Consider the following 14,093-nt stretch of genomic DNA (forward strand, 5'->3'; position numbering starts at 1 on the left):
CCCCTCGCCCCAAAAAAAGATGAGAAGAGTCTTCATATCAAGGAACTTTTGTCTCCTCTGTGTACTGGGTTGATAGGGATGGACAATTTAAACACTGGCTATCAAAAAGAGGAATGGGGGTAATAAGGTATGAAGTGACTGGCTTATAAGATCTCATGGGTGTGCTCTGTTTCAGAATGAGGGAGGTGAGGTAGAAACCCCATTGAATAGTTTTCCATTTTTCTAAATGAGTCTGGTGGAAGATGATGCACATAGGACCTTATGATTTAATTGAGATAAACTGTTAGCAGTATTCACTGTGATTGTCAAAACTGAAACTGTAGAAGATGTGTGACTAAAATTGGTGAGTCACCTTTCATTTTAGGGACAGATGATACCAGGACCATCAAGAAGGGAGAACATGAGTGGAGCATGAGATTCCTACCCAAAAGAGTAGCAACAGCAGAGGTGGTGGCATGGAGAAAGAGAGCAGTTATGTGCCTGAGGGTAGAAGGCTGGCTTGAAGAATATGCCCTCTGGACATTTAAATCTACATATAATTTTGTCTTGTTTTGTATGGGTGCATCCAGTATTTATGTTCTGTTAATTTATGAAATATAAACTGTAAATGGGGAGCCATGGGATAACTGTTGTTCTAGGGAGGCAATTTTAACCACTGAGATGAAACAAAGTGCATTTTTAGTTGAATATAAAGCTGATGATCTTGTCTGTAATCTTCACTATTGAGTGGGTTGATCACAATAAAAATTAAAAAAAAAAAAAAGAAGAAGAAGAAGAAGACAGGCCTTGTGATCTGCTCCCACTGACTTAAGAATTCTATGGAGCCGTTCTACTCTGATACACATGGGGTCATTTAGAGTTAGAATCAACTTGACAGCAATCAACAAAACTACAACAACATTATTTACTAATATTTTGTTACATTAAATCCAAGCTTCTGAAGAAGTATGATTCTCAGTAATTCACATTTTAGATCCATTTATACTACTGTCCCCATATTAAAATAATAAAATGAACTGTCATTTATGACTTCTTCCATTCTCCAATCCTTATTTTTTAATAATTTCAGTAAAAAAGGAAAAGAAAGAGTTTAAACTGAGACAAGATGACTGTTCTTAATCATAAAATTAAATTTATTGACAGCGAAGGAGTCCTGCTGTGGCACTGTGGATTAATGTGCTGGACTGCAAGGTCAGTCTGTGCCTCAAGGTCGGTGGTTGAGGCTCACCAGCAGCTCCTCAGAAACTCTATACAGGGTGGCTATAGGTCAGAACTGACTCAGTGGCACTTAACAACCATAACAAGTTACTTGGAAAGGAGCTTTGGTAGTGTAGGGGTTACAAGTCAGGCTGCTAATCTCACGGTCAGCAGTTCGAAACTACCAGCTGTTCCATGGTACAAAGATGAGACTTTCAGCTCCCGTAAAAGTTTTACAGCCTTGGAAACCCTATGCAGGGTCACTATGAGTCAGACCTGACTCCACGGAACAATACCACCATCACCACTACCAAGGTACTTGGAATGACATAGTTGCCTCAAGTGAAGAAAAAGGAAAAAAAACAAACACACTATGATAATACAGTGCCTAGAAAAGCCTCAGACATTTGATTAATATTTAGATGTGACTGCCTAATGAAATTAATTCTAACTTTATGAGACTGTATTCTCTCAAAAATTTGGTCTTATTAATTCTGAGTTCGTGCTAAAAAAAGTATAAGTGTACCACCACTTTTAAATTGGACAATTTCTGAAGATTTGAGACAGCCATTCTACTAGGAATTTATAAATAATAATTTATCACAGTGATGATTCTCCAACCCAACAACACTTTCTGTTTCATCCCTTAGAAGGAGCCATGGTAGCATACTGAGTTTTGGGTTGATCAGCTAATGGCAAGGTCAGCAGACTGAATTCGTCACCAGCTGCTCTGTGGGAGAAAGATGGGGTTTTCTGCTCCCATATAGATACGTTGTTGTTGTTGTTATTGTTAGGTGCCATCGAGTTGGTACCAACCCATAGCAACCTTATGCACAGCAGAATGAAACACTGCCCGATCCTAGGCCAACCTCACTACTGTTGCCACGCTTGAGTCCATCGATGCTGCCACTTGGCAAATCCATCTCATTGGCGTCTTCCTCTTTTTCTCTTATTCTCCACCTTACCAAACATGATACACTTCTTCAGTGACTGGTCCCTCCTGACAATATGTCCAAAGTATGAGATATGAAGCTTGTCCACCTTGGCCTCCAGGGAGCACTCTGGCTGCACTTCTTCCAAAATGGATCTATTGGTTCTTTTGGCAGCCCATGGCGCTTTCAATATTCTCCTCCAACACCACAACTCAAAAGCATCAGTACTTCTATGGTCTTCCTTATTCTATGGTCCAGCTTTCACATGCATATGAGGTTATTGAAAATACCATGGCTTAGGTCAGGTGCACCTTAGTCCTCAAGCTGACATCTTTGCTCTTCAACACTTGAAAAAGCTCTTCTGCAGCAGATTTACCTAATGCAATACATTGTCTGATTTCTTGACTGCTGCGTCCGTTGAATCCAAGTTGAATGAAGTTGATCCAAGAAGAATGAAGTCCTTGACAACTTCAATCTTTTCTCCATTGAAAAGAATGTTGCTGATTGGTCCAGTGGTGAGGATTTTTGTTTTCTTTACATTGAGATGTAATCCATACTGATGGCTGTACTCTTTGATCTTCATCCGTAAATGTTTTTAAGGTCCTCTTCACTTTCAGCAAACAATGTTGAATCATCTGCATATGAAACATACAGGTTGTTAATGAGTCTTCCTCCAATCCTGATGCCACATTTTCTTCAAAGAACCCAGCTTCTCGGATTGTTTGCTCAGCATACAGGTTGAGTAAGTATGGTGAAAGAATACAACCTTGTTGTACACCTTTTTTAATTTTAAACCATTCAGTGTTCCCATGTTCTGTTTGAACAACTGCCTCTTGGTCCAGGTCCAGGTTCCTCATGAGCACAATTAAGAGTTCTGTAATACTCATACTTGGTAATGTTGTCCATTGTTTGTCATGATCCACACAATCGAAAGCCTTTGCGTAGTCAACAAAGCACAGGTAAACATCTTTCTGATATTCTCTGCTTCATCCAAGATCCATCGGACATCAGCAATGATATCCCTCGTTCCACCACCTCTTTTGAATCTGGCTTGAACTTCTGAAAGTTCTCTGTCAGTGTATGTTTGTAGCCATTTCTGTATTACCTTTAGCAAAATTTTACTCACATGGGATATCAAAGAGATTGTTCGATCATTTTTGCATTCCATTGGGTCACCTGTTTTTGAAATGGGCACAAATATAGATCTCTTCCAATCAGTCAGCCAGATAGTTGTCTTTTAAATTTCTTGGCACAGATGAGTGAGTGCCTCCTGTGCCATCTCACTTTCTTTAAAGATTTCAATTTTTATTCCATCAATTCCTGGTGCCTTGTTCTTTGCCAATTCCTTCAATGCACCTTGGACTTCCCTCCCTAAGTATCATTGGCTCTTGATCATATGCTATCTCTTGAAACGGTTGAACATTAACCATTTCCTTTTGGTACACTGACTCTGTATATTCCTTCCATCTTCTCTTGATGTTCAATGCAACGTTCAATAATTTGCTCAGAGAATCTTGCAATAACGAAAGTCGAGGCTTGAATTTCTTCTTCAATTCCCTCAGCTTGACAAATGCGGAGCACGTTCTTCCTTTTTGATTTTCTGACTTCCGATCTTTGCACATTTTGTTGTAATATCTGGCTTTATCTTCTTGAGCTGATCTTTGAAATTTTCTGTTCAGCTCTTGTACCTCCTCTTTTCTTACATTTTCTTTAGCATCTCTATGCTGGAGAACAAGTTTCAGTGTCTTTCTGATATATAGATATACAGCCTCAGAAACCCTATTCAGGGTTGCCATGAGTTGAAATTGACTCAAAGACGCACCATGACCCAAACTATTTAATGCCTCAAAACTATGTATTATCATTACTACATTTCAGTTCATATTTAAATGAAGTACACACGAGAAGGACTACTGATGGCAGTCCTTAAATGTTCGTAATACTTAAATGTAACCTTGCAAATCAAATGGCTTTGCAGTTTGGTGCATTAACCCATAGTGCCACACAAAATACAGTAGTACAATAATAATAAGTGAGCTTCTAGTCTTTGTCAACTAATAGGAACTGTTATATTAAAGTCTATGGTACATTCCAAGGAAATGAGATGGATCTGAGTCATTATTTGCTAAGAAAGAAGACTAATGAGAGAAATAAGGAAGGAGAAAGGATGTTCAGAGGAGTTTACTTGTTTATTTCTTATAGGTAGAGTACTTTATGGAAAGTGTTTGAAAAAAATGTAACAAAACTACTGCTAATTATAGAGTGGGGAGAAAAAGAATCAAATGAGAAAAAAAGACAGACAAAACTACATATATCGAGCATATGCATTGCCTGTCTAACAAAACATTTGGTAGGAATATCTAGCACTAATTAATTAAAGAGAAAAAGATATCCACTATTTGTACTATGAAATTGTTACTAACCAAACCCACTGCCACTGAATCTATTCCAACTTCTAACAACCTTACAAAACATAGTAGAACTGCTCCCTACAGGTACTGAGATTTACTGAGTAAATCTTTATAGAAACAGACAATATCCTTTCTTCCCTGAAGCAGGTGGTGTGTTTGAACCACTAACCTTGAGGTTAGCAACACAACACTTAACACACTGTATCACCAGGGCTTTTATTGTAAGGCAAGAAAAAATTATCCTTAAATTCAATAAGTTTTATTTTGCACTTCTAGTACCAAACTCAATTCAGTGTAAGGCTATCACTTGATCATGAGATGCTCAACAAATTAAGAATATAAAGTAAAAAAAATCAGAAGTTTCACAAGTCTTCAGTTTTATAATAAGAAATCAGGCTTATCAATATTTTAATTATTGCCCACAAGAGTTAAAGAATTAAATAGCTTTGAGATAAGAGGTAGCATTCAAAGCCAATTATTAATTTGTTAATTATTCTTATATACTTTTATTCAACTATCCATTTAAAAATCATTTACTGATGATTCTTAAAAAGTATGACATACAATTTCAAGAGAATTTCAAAGTACATTATTGGTGAGAAAGAAAAATCCTAACAGTGCTCCAATATAAAAAATTATTTTTCTGCATTTGAGAGTATCTTTCTCAATAAAATATCTTTGATATAAACAGTGTTGCACTATTCAATAAGAAAAAGGAACAATGGTAGCATAGTGATTAGGAGTCAAGTTCAGCAGTTTGAAACTACCAGTCATTCTGCAGGATAAAGATGAGGCTTTCTACTCCTGTAAGATTTACTGCCTCAGAAACCCTATACAGGGTTGCTATGAGTTGAGACTGACTCCACGGTACACCACCACCACCACCACTACAAGGATTGTGCAACATGGGGAGTGTGGTTGGTGTGGCTGAAGTGTACATGTGAAAACATTTGAACAGGCAAATGTTTTGTTGTGTGTGTATGTATGTATGTATATATATATATATATATATACATACACATACAACTAAAAAGTGTACATGTGAAAACATTTGAATAGGGAAATGTTTTGTTGTGTGTGTATGTATGTATATATATATATATATATACACACACACAACTAAAAAATGGCATCCTTATAACACAAGTAGATACATGCACACCAATGTTCATAGTAACACTATTTACAATACCAAAATGATGGAGACAGCCAAAGTGCCAATCAACTGAAGAACGGATAAACAAACTGTGGTACATACACACAATGGAATATTATGCTACCTTGTAGAACAATAAGGAAGCTGTAAGCTACCATATAACATGGATGAACCTTGAGGACATTATGTTGAGTGAAATAAGTCAGTCACAAAAGGAGAACTACTGCATAGGAACACTACTGTAAAAGACTAAGGGACAAGAACCCATACTAAGGGGGGCGTTGGATTCTTTGCTGGTTACTGGGATGTCAAGGGTGGGGTGAAGGGAGGTAGGGGAAGGTGGAGCACAGGGTAGGGAACGACACAGGATAGTTTGGGTTCTGGGAAGGGGGTCAATACACAAGAAAGGGGAGGGGAAAGGAAGAACAGGAGGATAGGAGAACAATTAGGCAGGTTTGCACGAGCTAAGTGGATCAGAGGCAAATAATAACGTATGCACAACCTTGGAACTACAGGGCTCTGGAATAAGGGATTGAGGCACATGGTTAGAATGCACAACAGGGGGGAAATAATGTTAAGATGCTTGGCTGTCTTTTGAATCTTGGTTTCCCTGGCATACCATTATAAAATAGACACTTGAGGGGGAAAGAAAGGAATAGCCAGAAATATTACCATAGAAAGCTTGTAAGTCTGTCTTCTGCCAATAACTGATTGGAATACCTAAAATAGGGCTACAACATGCCCAGTGAAGGAGGGTTCCTGTGGAGCTTCTACATTACATAGGTGGAAACCTGAACCCCATTCAAAATCTTTTGAGGTGGGAAATTTCCACTGGAAAGGATACGTAGACCAACCTGGAGTGGCTAGAAGAACAGAAGATACTTCTTGAAAGAAAGACCGACAGGTAAAATACAAAACAATTACGGCAATCTGACTGATTACTACAAGAACAAGCAAGTGGCTCACCCAGGAGACATCAAGGCAAGTGGTCGGGTCCCCTCAGGGCAAACCCCCTTCTAAGACTGAGACCCAATGGGAACACACAGCAGACATGCGCTCTGACTGGTGACCACGTAGGTCACCAATAAGGGGAAGTGAGGGAAAAACATCAATGAAGCTGCGAGCTAAGCCCTACCATGTTCAATAGACTCCTGTGAACCTGGGTGGAGACCTGGTTGGCCAGCAGTATGGCAAGACCTGGGGACTCCTGAGCCTAGAATCAGTGACATAGCCACAGAGGACCAGAGTGGAAAGTGAAGCGTCCAGTGGGTAAGAAGAGAGAGCATATGCACAAGAACACCCACACTTGCAGATAATACCCACTTGACCTGGCTTCAATGGCTGGATGATCAGAACTCAACTATAAGAATAAAGAATAGGAAAAAAAAAAAGTAATCAGATACAATTTGATGAACTTGACCTATACCTATAGATGCAGTAGCTCAAAAGAGGGAACATATCTTTTTCAGCAAGGATCATTCCCACCCCCTAGATACATAGGGTAGACAGGGATGAGCAACTTGGACATTGGCTACCCAAAATGGGGGGGTGGGGGACGAAGGACTACAAAGGCAAGAAGTGACTGGCTTACAAACTTTCAAGAGGGAGGTAGAATCTCCACTGAGCAGTATCTAACCTATCTAGGTGGGGCTGATGAAAGGAGATGGAATAGCACTCATGTGGCACAATAGTGAATAATTGCCATCAGGACTGACTGTGAAGGCTGGAAATGTAAAGGTAGACATTATGTAGCAAAAGGAAGACAGTGGTTGACTTTGTAGTCCAGGAGCAGAGGTCCCTGGGACCATCAAGAGAGAAGAGCAGATTGTGGGACCCTACCCAGAGAAAACAGTGGCACCAGAGATGGAGGCAGAGATGATGACATGGAGAGATGGAGCGGCTGGGGACCCTAGACCCAGAGAGAGAGAGGGGCTATGTGCTGACGACCAGGGGGCAGGCTTGTGGGGTATACCCTTTGGTTGGTTGACGATGCATGGAGGGGACTGGAACCATGGCAATGAAACAATATACGATAGCATGAATGTAAAGCTATCATGTAAACTATCACATAATTCACATAGAACATTAAAAAAAAAAAAAATGGCATCCTGGTGTGGCACTGTGGGTTAATGTGCTGGACTGCAAAATTGCTTTGAACCACAAAGTTGGTGGTTCAAGCTCACCAGTTGCTCCTCAGAAACCCTATACAGAATCACTCTGGGTCAGACCAACTGGAGGGCACTTAACAACAATAATTTTAAAAAGGATTAAGTACAAAGCAGCTTCAAAAGGTTCACAGAAAAATTCCATTAGCTATCATTTCCATTTTTCCACAAACTTTAAAAAACTCCCTTGAATACATTTTGTAGACGATAAGGTAACACAAATGCAAGTTACAAAGTTAACTTGCAGAAGGCAAATTGGCCTTTGTTTTCGATTCTTTCTAGCTATACCAACAAGTGAAGCCAATGAGTAGGGACTGACCAGACCAAATGGGTCCACCTGGTGTCTGTAGCTAACTACCTCATAAGGCATATTGTATTTCACCACACTGTGGCAATGTAGTAAGAGTCCTGCACACAGAGGGTCAGAGGAGCTTCCTAGTTCATGACCATGAATTAGGGAGAGAAGTGTGTCCTTTAGTGTAAGGATGAGCCACACTATCGCCTCATGTCTTTACTTATACCCTTTTTGTTTAATGAAGCTGTAGCCATTAAGTATAGTATAATTCTGAGAGTTGTTTCTTTGAATTAATGAAACCACACAAGGACTGTAAAAGTCAGCAGGGATTGATATCTGCCTGTCTGGCAGTCTGAAGAAGGTGTCCATGTAACTTGTGATCTCTGACCTAGCTCTAGATGGTTAGGGGTGCTACATGATGAAAGTAGAGATGTGAGTAGGTGAGGCTGGATCTAGTTCCACACTTTGGAAATTAAATTCATGATAATCATTACACTTCAGTTAGCAATTAGGATTTGCTCACCTTGCCGTTGCAACACATAAATGAAATTTGCAATTATCATTATACTGAAAATTTAAAAAAGTATTCTGTAGTTCCCAAATTGTTGCTGTTGCATGCCGTCAAATCGGTTCTAACTCACAGCAACCCTGTATAGGGTTTCCAAAGCTGTAAATATTTAAGGGAGCAGAAAATCTCATCGGACTCTAGAAGCAGCTGGTGGATTCAAACCACTGACCTTGTGGTTAGCAACCCAATGTGTAACCCACTAAGTTACTAGGGCTCCCTCTATAGCTTCTTACACATTAGTAACTTAACAGTTATCCCTTTGAATTCTCAAATTTCCATTTGGCACTTTGTATTTTCTCCCATGTGATAATTATTTATGAGTAAATCAGTTTCTTTATGAGATCGTAAGGAAATTAAAAATCACAGCTATATTTCATTATACTAAATAGCATGTAATAGTACTTGTAGTAATGCATATCAAGAAAATAAAATACTGTAATTTTGAAGGTAGAAACAAAAAATCTAGTAAGAATTATATTAGTTACTATGCAAAACTTTTTCGGCTTTTTACAACAGTAAATATGCATATAGACAAGGGTTGTTGTTGTTGTTGTTAAGTGCCGTCGAGTCGGTTCCGACCCATAGCGACCCTGTACAGAATTTCCAAGGGTGTAAATCTTTACGAGAGTAGAAAGCCTCATCTTTCTCCCGCGGTGCGGCTGGTAGTTTCGAACTGCTGACCTTAAGGTTCGCAGCCCAATTCGTAACCACTACGCTACCAGAGCTCCTTATAGACAAGGGTAGATATCTTATTTTCCTCAGCAAATACAATCTTATAGCAATGTCAAGTGTACATTTCGGACCAGCAGCAGGTAAAAGATGATTACCTAATAATGGACAATGGAATCTCTATATACAAGGGTTTGAGATTGTTCCAAAGAATTACCATGACATTATTAATTTTACTCATTAAGTTTCGAATTCCAGAGATATGATGTCTTACATGGAGGACATTCATATTATTTTTCCTGTAAAAGGAAAAAAAAAGTTTCAAGGAGTAAAGATCATTCTCGAACTAACAAAAGAGAAATTCTGCATCATGTTTCTTGGTCATTTAATTATTAAGGAGCTCTGGTAGCGTAGTGGTTACGAATCGGGCTGCGAACCTTAAGGTCGGTGGTTCGAAACTACCAGCCGCTCCGCGAGAGAAAGATGAGGCTTTCTACTCCCGTAAAGATTTACACCCTCGGAAACCCTGTACAGGGTCACTATGGGTCGGACCCGACTTGATGGCACTTAACAACAACAACAACATTCTCTAATGCTTACCTTTAATGAATAGGGCTACAATGCAGGAAAAAACACGTGTTCAGTGTACAATGTCCAAAACAACAGTAAAATGAAACATTTTTGTACCTTGATATCTGATGTGTCACGTTGACTGTTTCTCCAAGCTCTGGAAATGGATGAAAAAGTTCTATCTGCATGATCGAATTTCCCTCCTTGTAAATTTAGGAAATAAGTTGTAAAGGGTTCCTAAAAAATAAGCAATTAAAAAAAAACACGACACATTTTCCCTCGGGCATAAAAATATGGTTTTTAATAAATCATTATATTAAAATATTCTAATGACACACAAGAAAAATATTGTTACGTTTTGGCCAGTAATATGAGGGGGCTTCAAAAAAAGTTCATGGAAAATGAAACTAAAAGATAATAAAATATTTCTAAGAACTGCTTGATGTCCCCTCATATATACTATATATTCTAGGTAAAGAACAGGATTTATATCTGAATGATTACAATAATGGTCTAATATTATTTTTTAAATTTCAGAAGTGCTTGTAATAAATATTTTCCAAGTTTGGTATTTATAACATTTTCTTCATTCCAGGAACAACTTATTAACACCATTCAGGTACAAATTAGATTGCATTATTTTCACAGTACAGGGTAACAGTTCACTATGTAATTTTCCTATTGTTATGGCTCAATATTTAATTTATGATTAAGAAAAGAAAAATGTTTGGAGGATTTAAAAGCCTCCTCTTAGTTAAAGAACACTTAAACACATATTAGTGGATAATTGCTTGAAATTAGCTAAGCACTATAAATTACTTCGAGGATTTATGTCTGCCTGTACCCTTCTAACAAGCTTTAATTAATGATGTGCTGCTAATGCTTTCCCAAAGAAATTACTTTCTAGCAGACAAATCACCTTTCAATTTTACAGAAACATTTCTTGTTTAACCAATATATTATCGATACATGGCAGCCTCAGTTACCTAAAGATACACCTTACTCCATTTGGTGCAATTAAAGTTGCCGAAATATATGAATATATGTCTGTGTTCATGAAATCTTATAAAGACCCTATTTTAATAGACTACATTTGAAACTAATCTTTGCAACAATTCAGCATAAAACAACTACCATTGCAAGAGGCAAATTTACAAAAAAAAAATCCCACACAATTCCAGGTAAATATATTTTAAATGTAATAGTATAGTAATATGCTATAAAACACATTCCAGATGAAATATAAATAAAGCTTCAGTCATTTAAAATGTTTCTCATTTACAAAAACATATTGATGATTGTTAATCATAGATTCTCCAAACATTGAATTTATTTAGTCATGGTTTATTATTAAAATTGAACTTACTATTCTTAGCAACCATGCAAGAACAAAACTTGCAGTTGAGTAATGAGTACCATAGTGGAACTTTGGAACTTGATCATCTTCCCATGATTCATAACGCTCTGCAAAGAATGCTGCCCTTTTTGGATTCAAGGCTCCAATTGGCTGGAAATGGGGTAAATAGAAAAGAAAAAAACAATAATACATAAATGTAAGCATCCTTTATCTTTACCTCTATTCAAATGTTACTTGATTAGCAGGCATGCTAATATATTAGCATATATATTTATTTCTGGTGTGGTGTTATGTGTTAATATACTGAATTGCAAGGTCAATTTGAACTGCAAGATCAGTGATTCAAGCTCACCAGCTGCTCCTCGGAAACCCTAAATACAGGGTCGCTATGAGTCAGAATCAACTCGACAGCACTTAACAACAATAATATATATGCACACACATACATATAAATACTATTGAAGGTAAAATACCAGGTTATATTCAGAGAGTGGATTGAAAAAAAAAAAAAATTACTTTTCAAAGCAGTCTGGCCAAACACATATTAATTAAATGGTAGAGAAATCTGTAATTTCTCAACCAATCTAGTTTCTGTTGAACACAGGTCTTTCATCAGTCCATATAATACCTTTTCATATAGACAACTGCATGAGTAAGCACTACTTTGGAAAGTACTAATAAAGTCCTATTTAATTCATTAGAAACAACATGCACAATCTTGAAGCTGGGGGACTGGCTTATTATGTATTCTAAGAGAAGGATGGAACTAATGTATTTAAGGAGAGGAATAAAAAGTTGTATGAAAGAGAGATTAAGATGTAATTAGAAACTTCTATTAGTATTAGAAACTCTACTAGTATTGTCCTAATACTAATGAAGCTACGATAAAACTATGCTTTCAGGAAATATTTTTATAAAAAAACAAACCACAAAATGAATAGTAGGGAGTATTTTGAGATTATAATGAAAACCAATACATTACAGATGTGGCCCTACTACTCGTCTGTCAATCTGCCATGAAGTGGTGACTAACACACTGCTGTGATGACGCAAGAGATGCCATTAGTATTTTAAATACCAGCAGGATCACTCATGGACAGGTTTCAATGGAGATTCCAGACTAAGAGAGGTTGAAGAAGTAGAGACAGGCGACTTCTGAATAGTTAGCCACTGAAAATCTTGCGAATAGCAGCAGAACACGGTCAGATACATTACTAGAAGATGAACCAGTGCAACTAGGGAAGAGCTGCCTCCTCAAGGTAGAGTTGACCCTAATGACTAGAGAAAAACTTTCAGGGCCTTCATTTGCTGATAGGGCATCACTCAAAATAAGGAGAAACAGCTGGAGATATCTATTAATAACTGGAGCATAGAATGTTTGAAGTATGAATCTAAGAAAATTTGGAGTGGTCAGAGTGAAATGAAACACATAGAGATTCAATATCCTAGGCATTAGTGAGCAACAATGAAACAGTACTAGCCATTTTGAAGCTGACAATCATACGGCTTACTATGCTGGGAACAACAAATTGAAATGTCTCTCACATTCATTATCAAAAAGAACATTTCAAAATTTATCTTGATGTACAATGCTGTCTATAATACGATAATATTCATATGCCTACAAGAAAGACCAGTTAATTCCACTATTATTCAAGTTTACTCAACAGCCACTAAAGCCAGCGACAATGAAACTGAAGAATTCAACCAACATTTTTCAGTTTAAAATTGATAAAACATGCAATCAAGATACATTGAAAATTCCTGGTGATTGGAATATAAAATTGGAAACAAAGAAGGATCAGTAGTTGGAAATTTTGGCTATGATGATAGAAGTGATGCTGGAGATTGCATGTAGAATTTTGCAAGACCAACAACTTGTTCATAGAACATATACATGGATCTCTCCAGATGGAATAATTAAGAAACCAACTGACTTCATCTGAGGAAAAGATGGTGGAAGAGCTCAGTATAATCAGTCCAAACAAGGCCAGGGACAGACTGTGGAACAGACCATCACTTTCTCATATGCAAGTTCTTGCTGAAGTTGAAGAAACAAGTCTACAAAAGGCAAAATATAACCTTGAATATATTCCACCTACAAGGAGCTCTGGTAGCGTAGTGGTTACAAGTCAGGCTGCTAAGCTCAAGGACAGCAGTTAGAAATTATCATCAGTTCCACAAGAGAAAGATGAGACTTTCTGCTCCTGTACAGATTTACAGCCTCAGATACCCTATATAGGGTTACTATGAATCGGAACCAAGTCCACAGCACATAATATTCCCCATGAATTGAGAGACCTTGACAAAAAGAGATTTAATGCATTAGACACTAATGACTGAAAACCTGAAGAGTTGTGGGATGACCTTAAGAATATTATACAGGCAGAAAGCAAAAGGTCATTAAAATGAGAGGAATGAAAAGACACAAACATATGTCAGAAAAGATTCTGAAACTAGTTTGAACTTAGAGAAGCTGAAGCAAATGGAAGAAATGAGAAAATAGAAGAGCTGAAAAGAAAACTTCAAAGGACAGTACTAGAAGACAAGGTCAAGTATTATAATGAAATGTGCAAAGACCTGGAGCTAGAAAACCAAAAGGCAATAATACACTCATCATTTCTCAGGCGGAAAGAACTGAAAAAAAAAAAAAAAATCAAGCCTTGACTTGGAATATTGAAGGTTTTTATGGGCAAAATATTGAATGATGCAGAAAGCATTAAAAGAAAGTGTAATGAATAATACACAGAGTCACTGTACCAAAAAGAAATCT

The 14,093-nt window shown here is 37.5% G+C and overlaps 1 protein-coding gene across 2 annotated transcripts in view; it reads right to left on the minus strand.

Moving 5' to 3' along the window:
- LRBA (LPS-responsive vesicle trafficking, beach and anchor containing) overlaps nucleotides 1-14,093 on the minus strand; it is a 944,588-nt gene that overhangs the window by 226,380 nt on the left and 704,115 nt on the right. For both annotated transcript variants that reach the window (XM_006870875.1, XM_006870876.1), the window contains 2 exons: nucleotides 11,330-11,470; nucleotides 10,081-10,200 (listed from right to left, as the gene is read on the minus strand). In XM_006870875.1, coding sequence (XP_006870937.1) covers nucleotides 10,081-10,200; nucleotides 11,330-11,470 — 261 coding nt within the window. The remainder of the gene's footprint in view (nucleotides 1-10,080; nucleotides 10,201-11,329; nucleotides 11,471-14,093) is intronic.

This window comes from Chrysochloris asiatica, unplaced genomic scaffold (assembly GCF_000296735.1).
Source record: "Chrysochloris asiatica unplaced genomic scaffold, ChrAsi1.0 scaffold00155, whole genome shotgun sequence".
NCBI classification, from domain to species: domain Eukaryota; kingdom Metazoa; phylum Chordata; class Mammalia; order Afrosoricida; family Chrysochloridae; genus Chrysochloris; species Chrysochloris asiatica.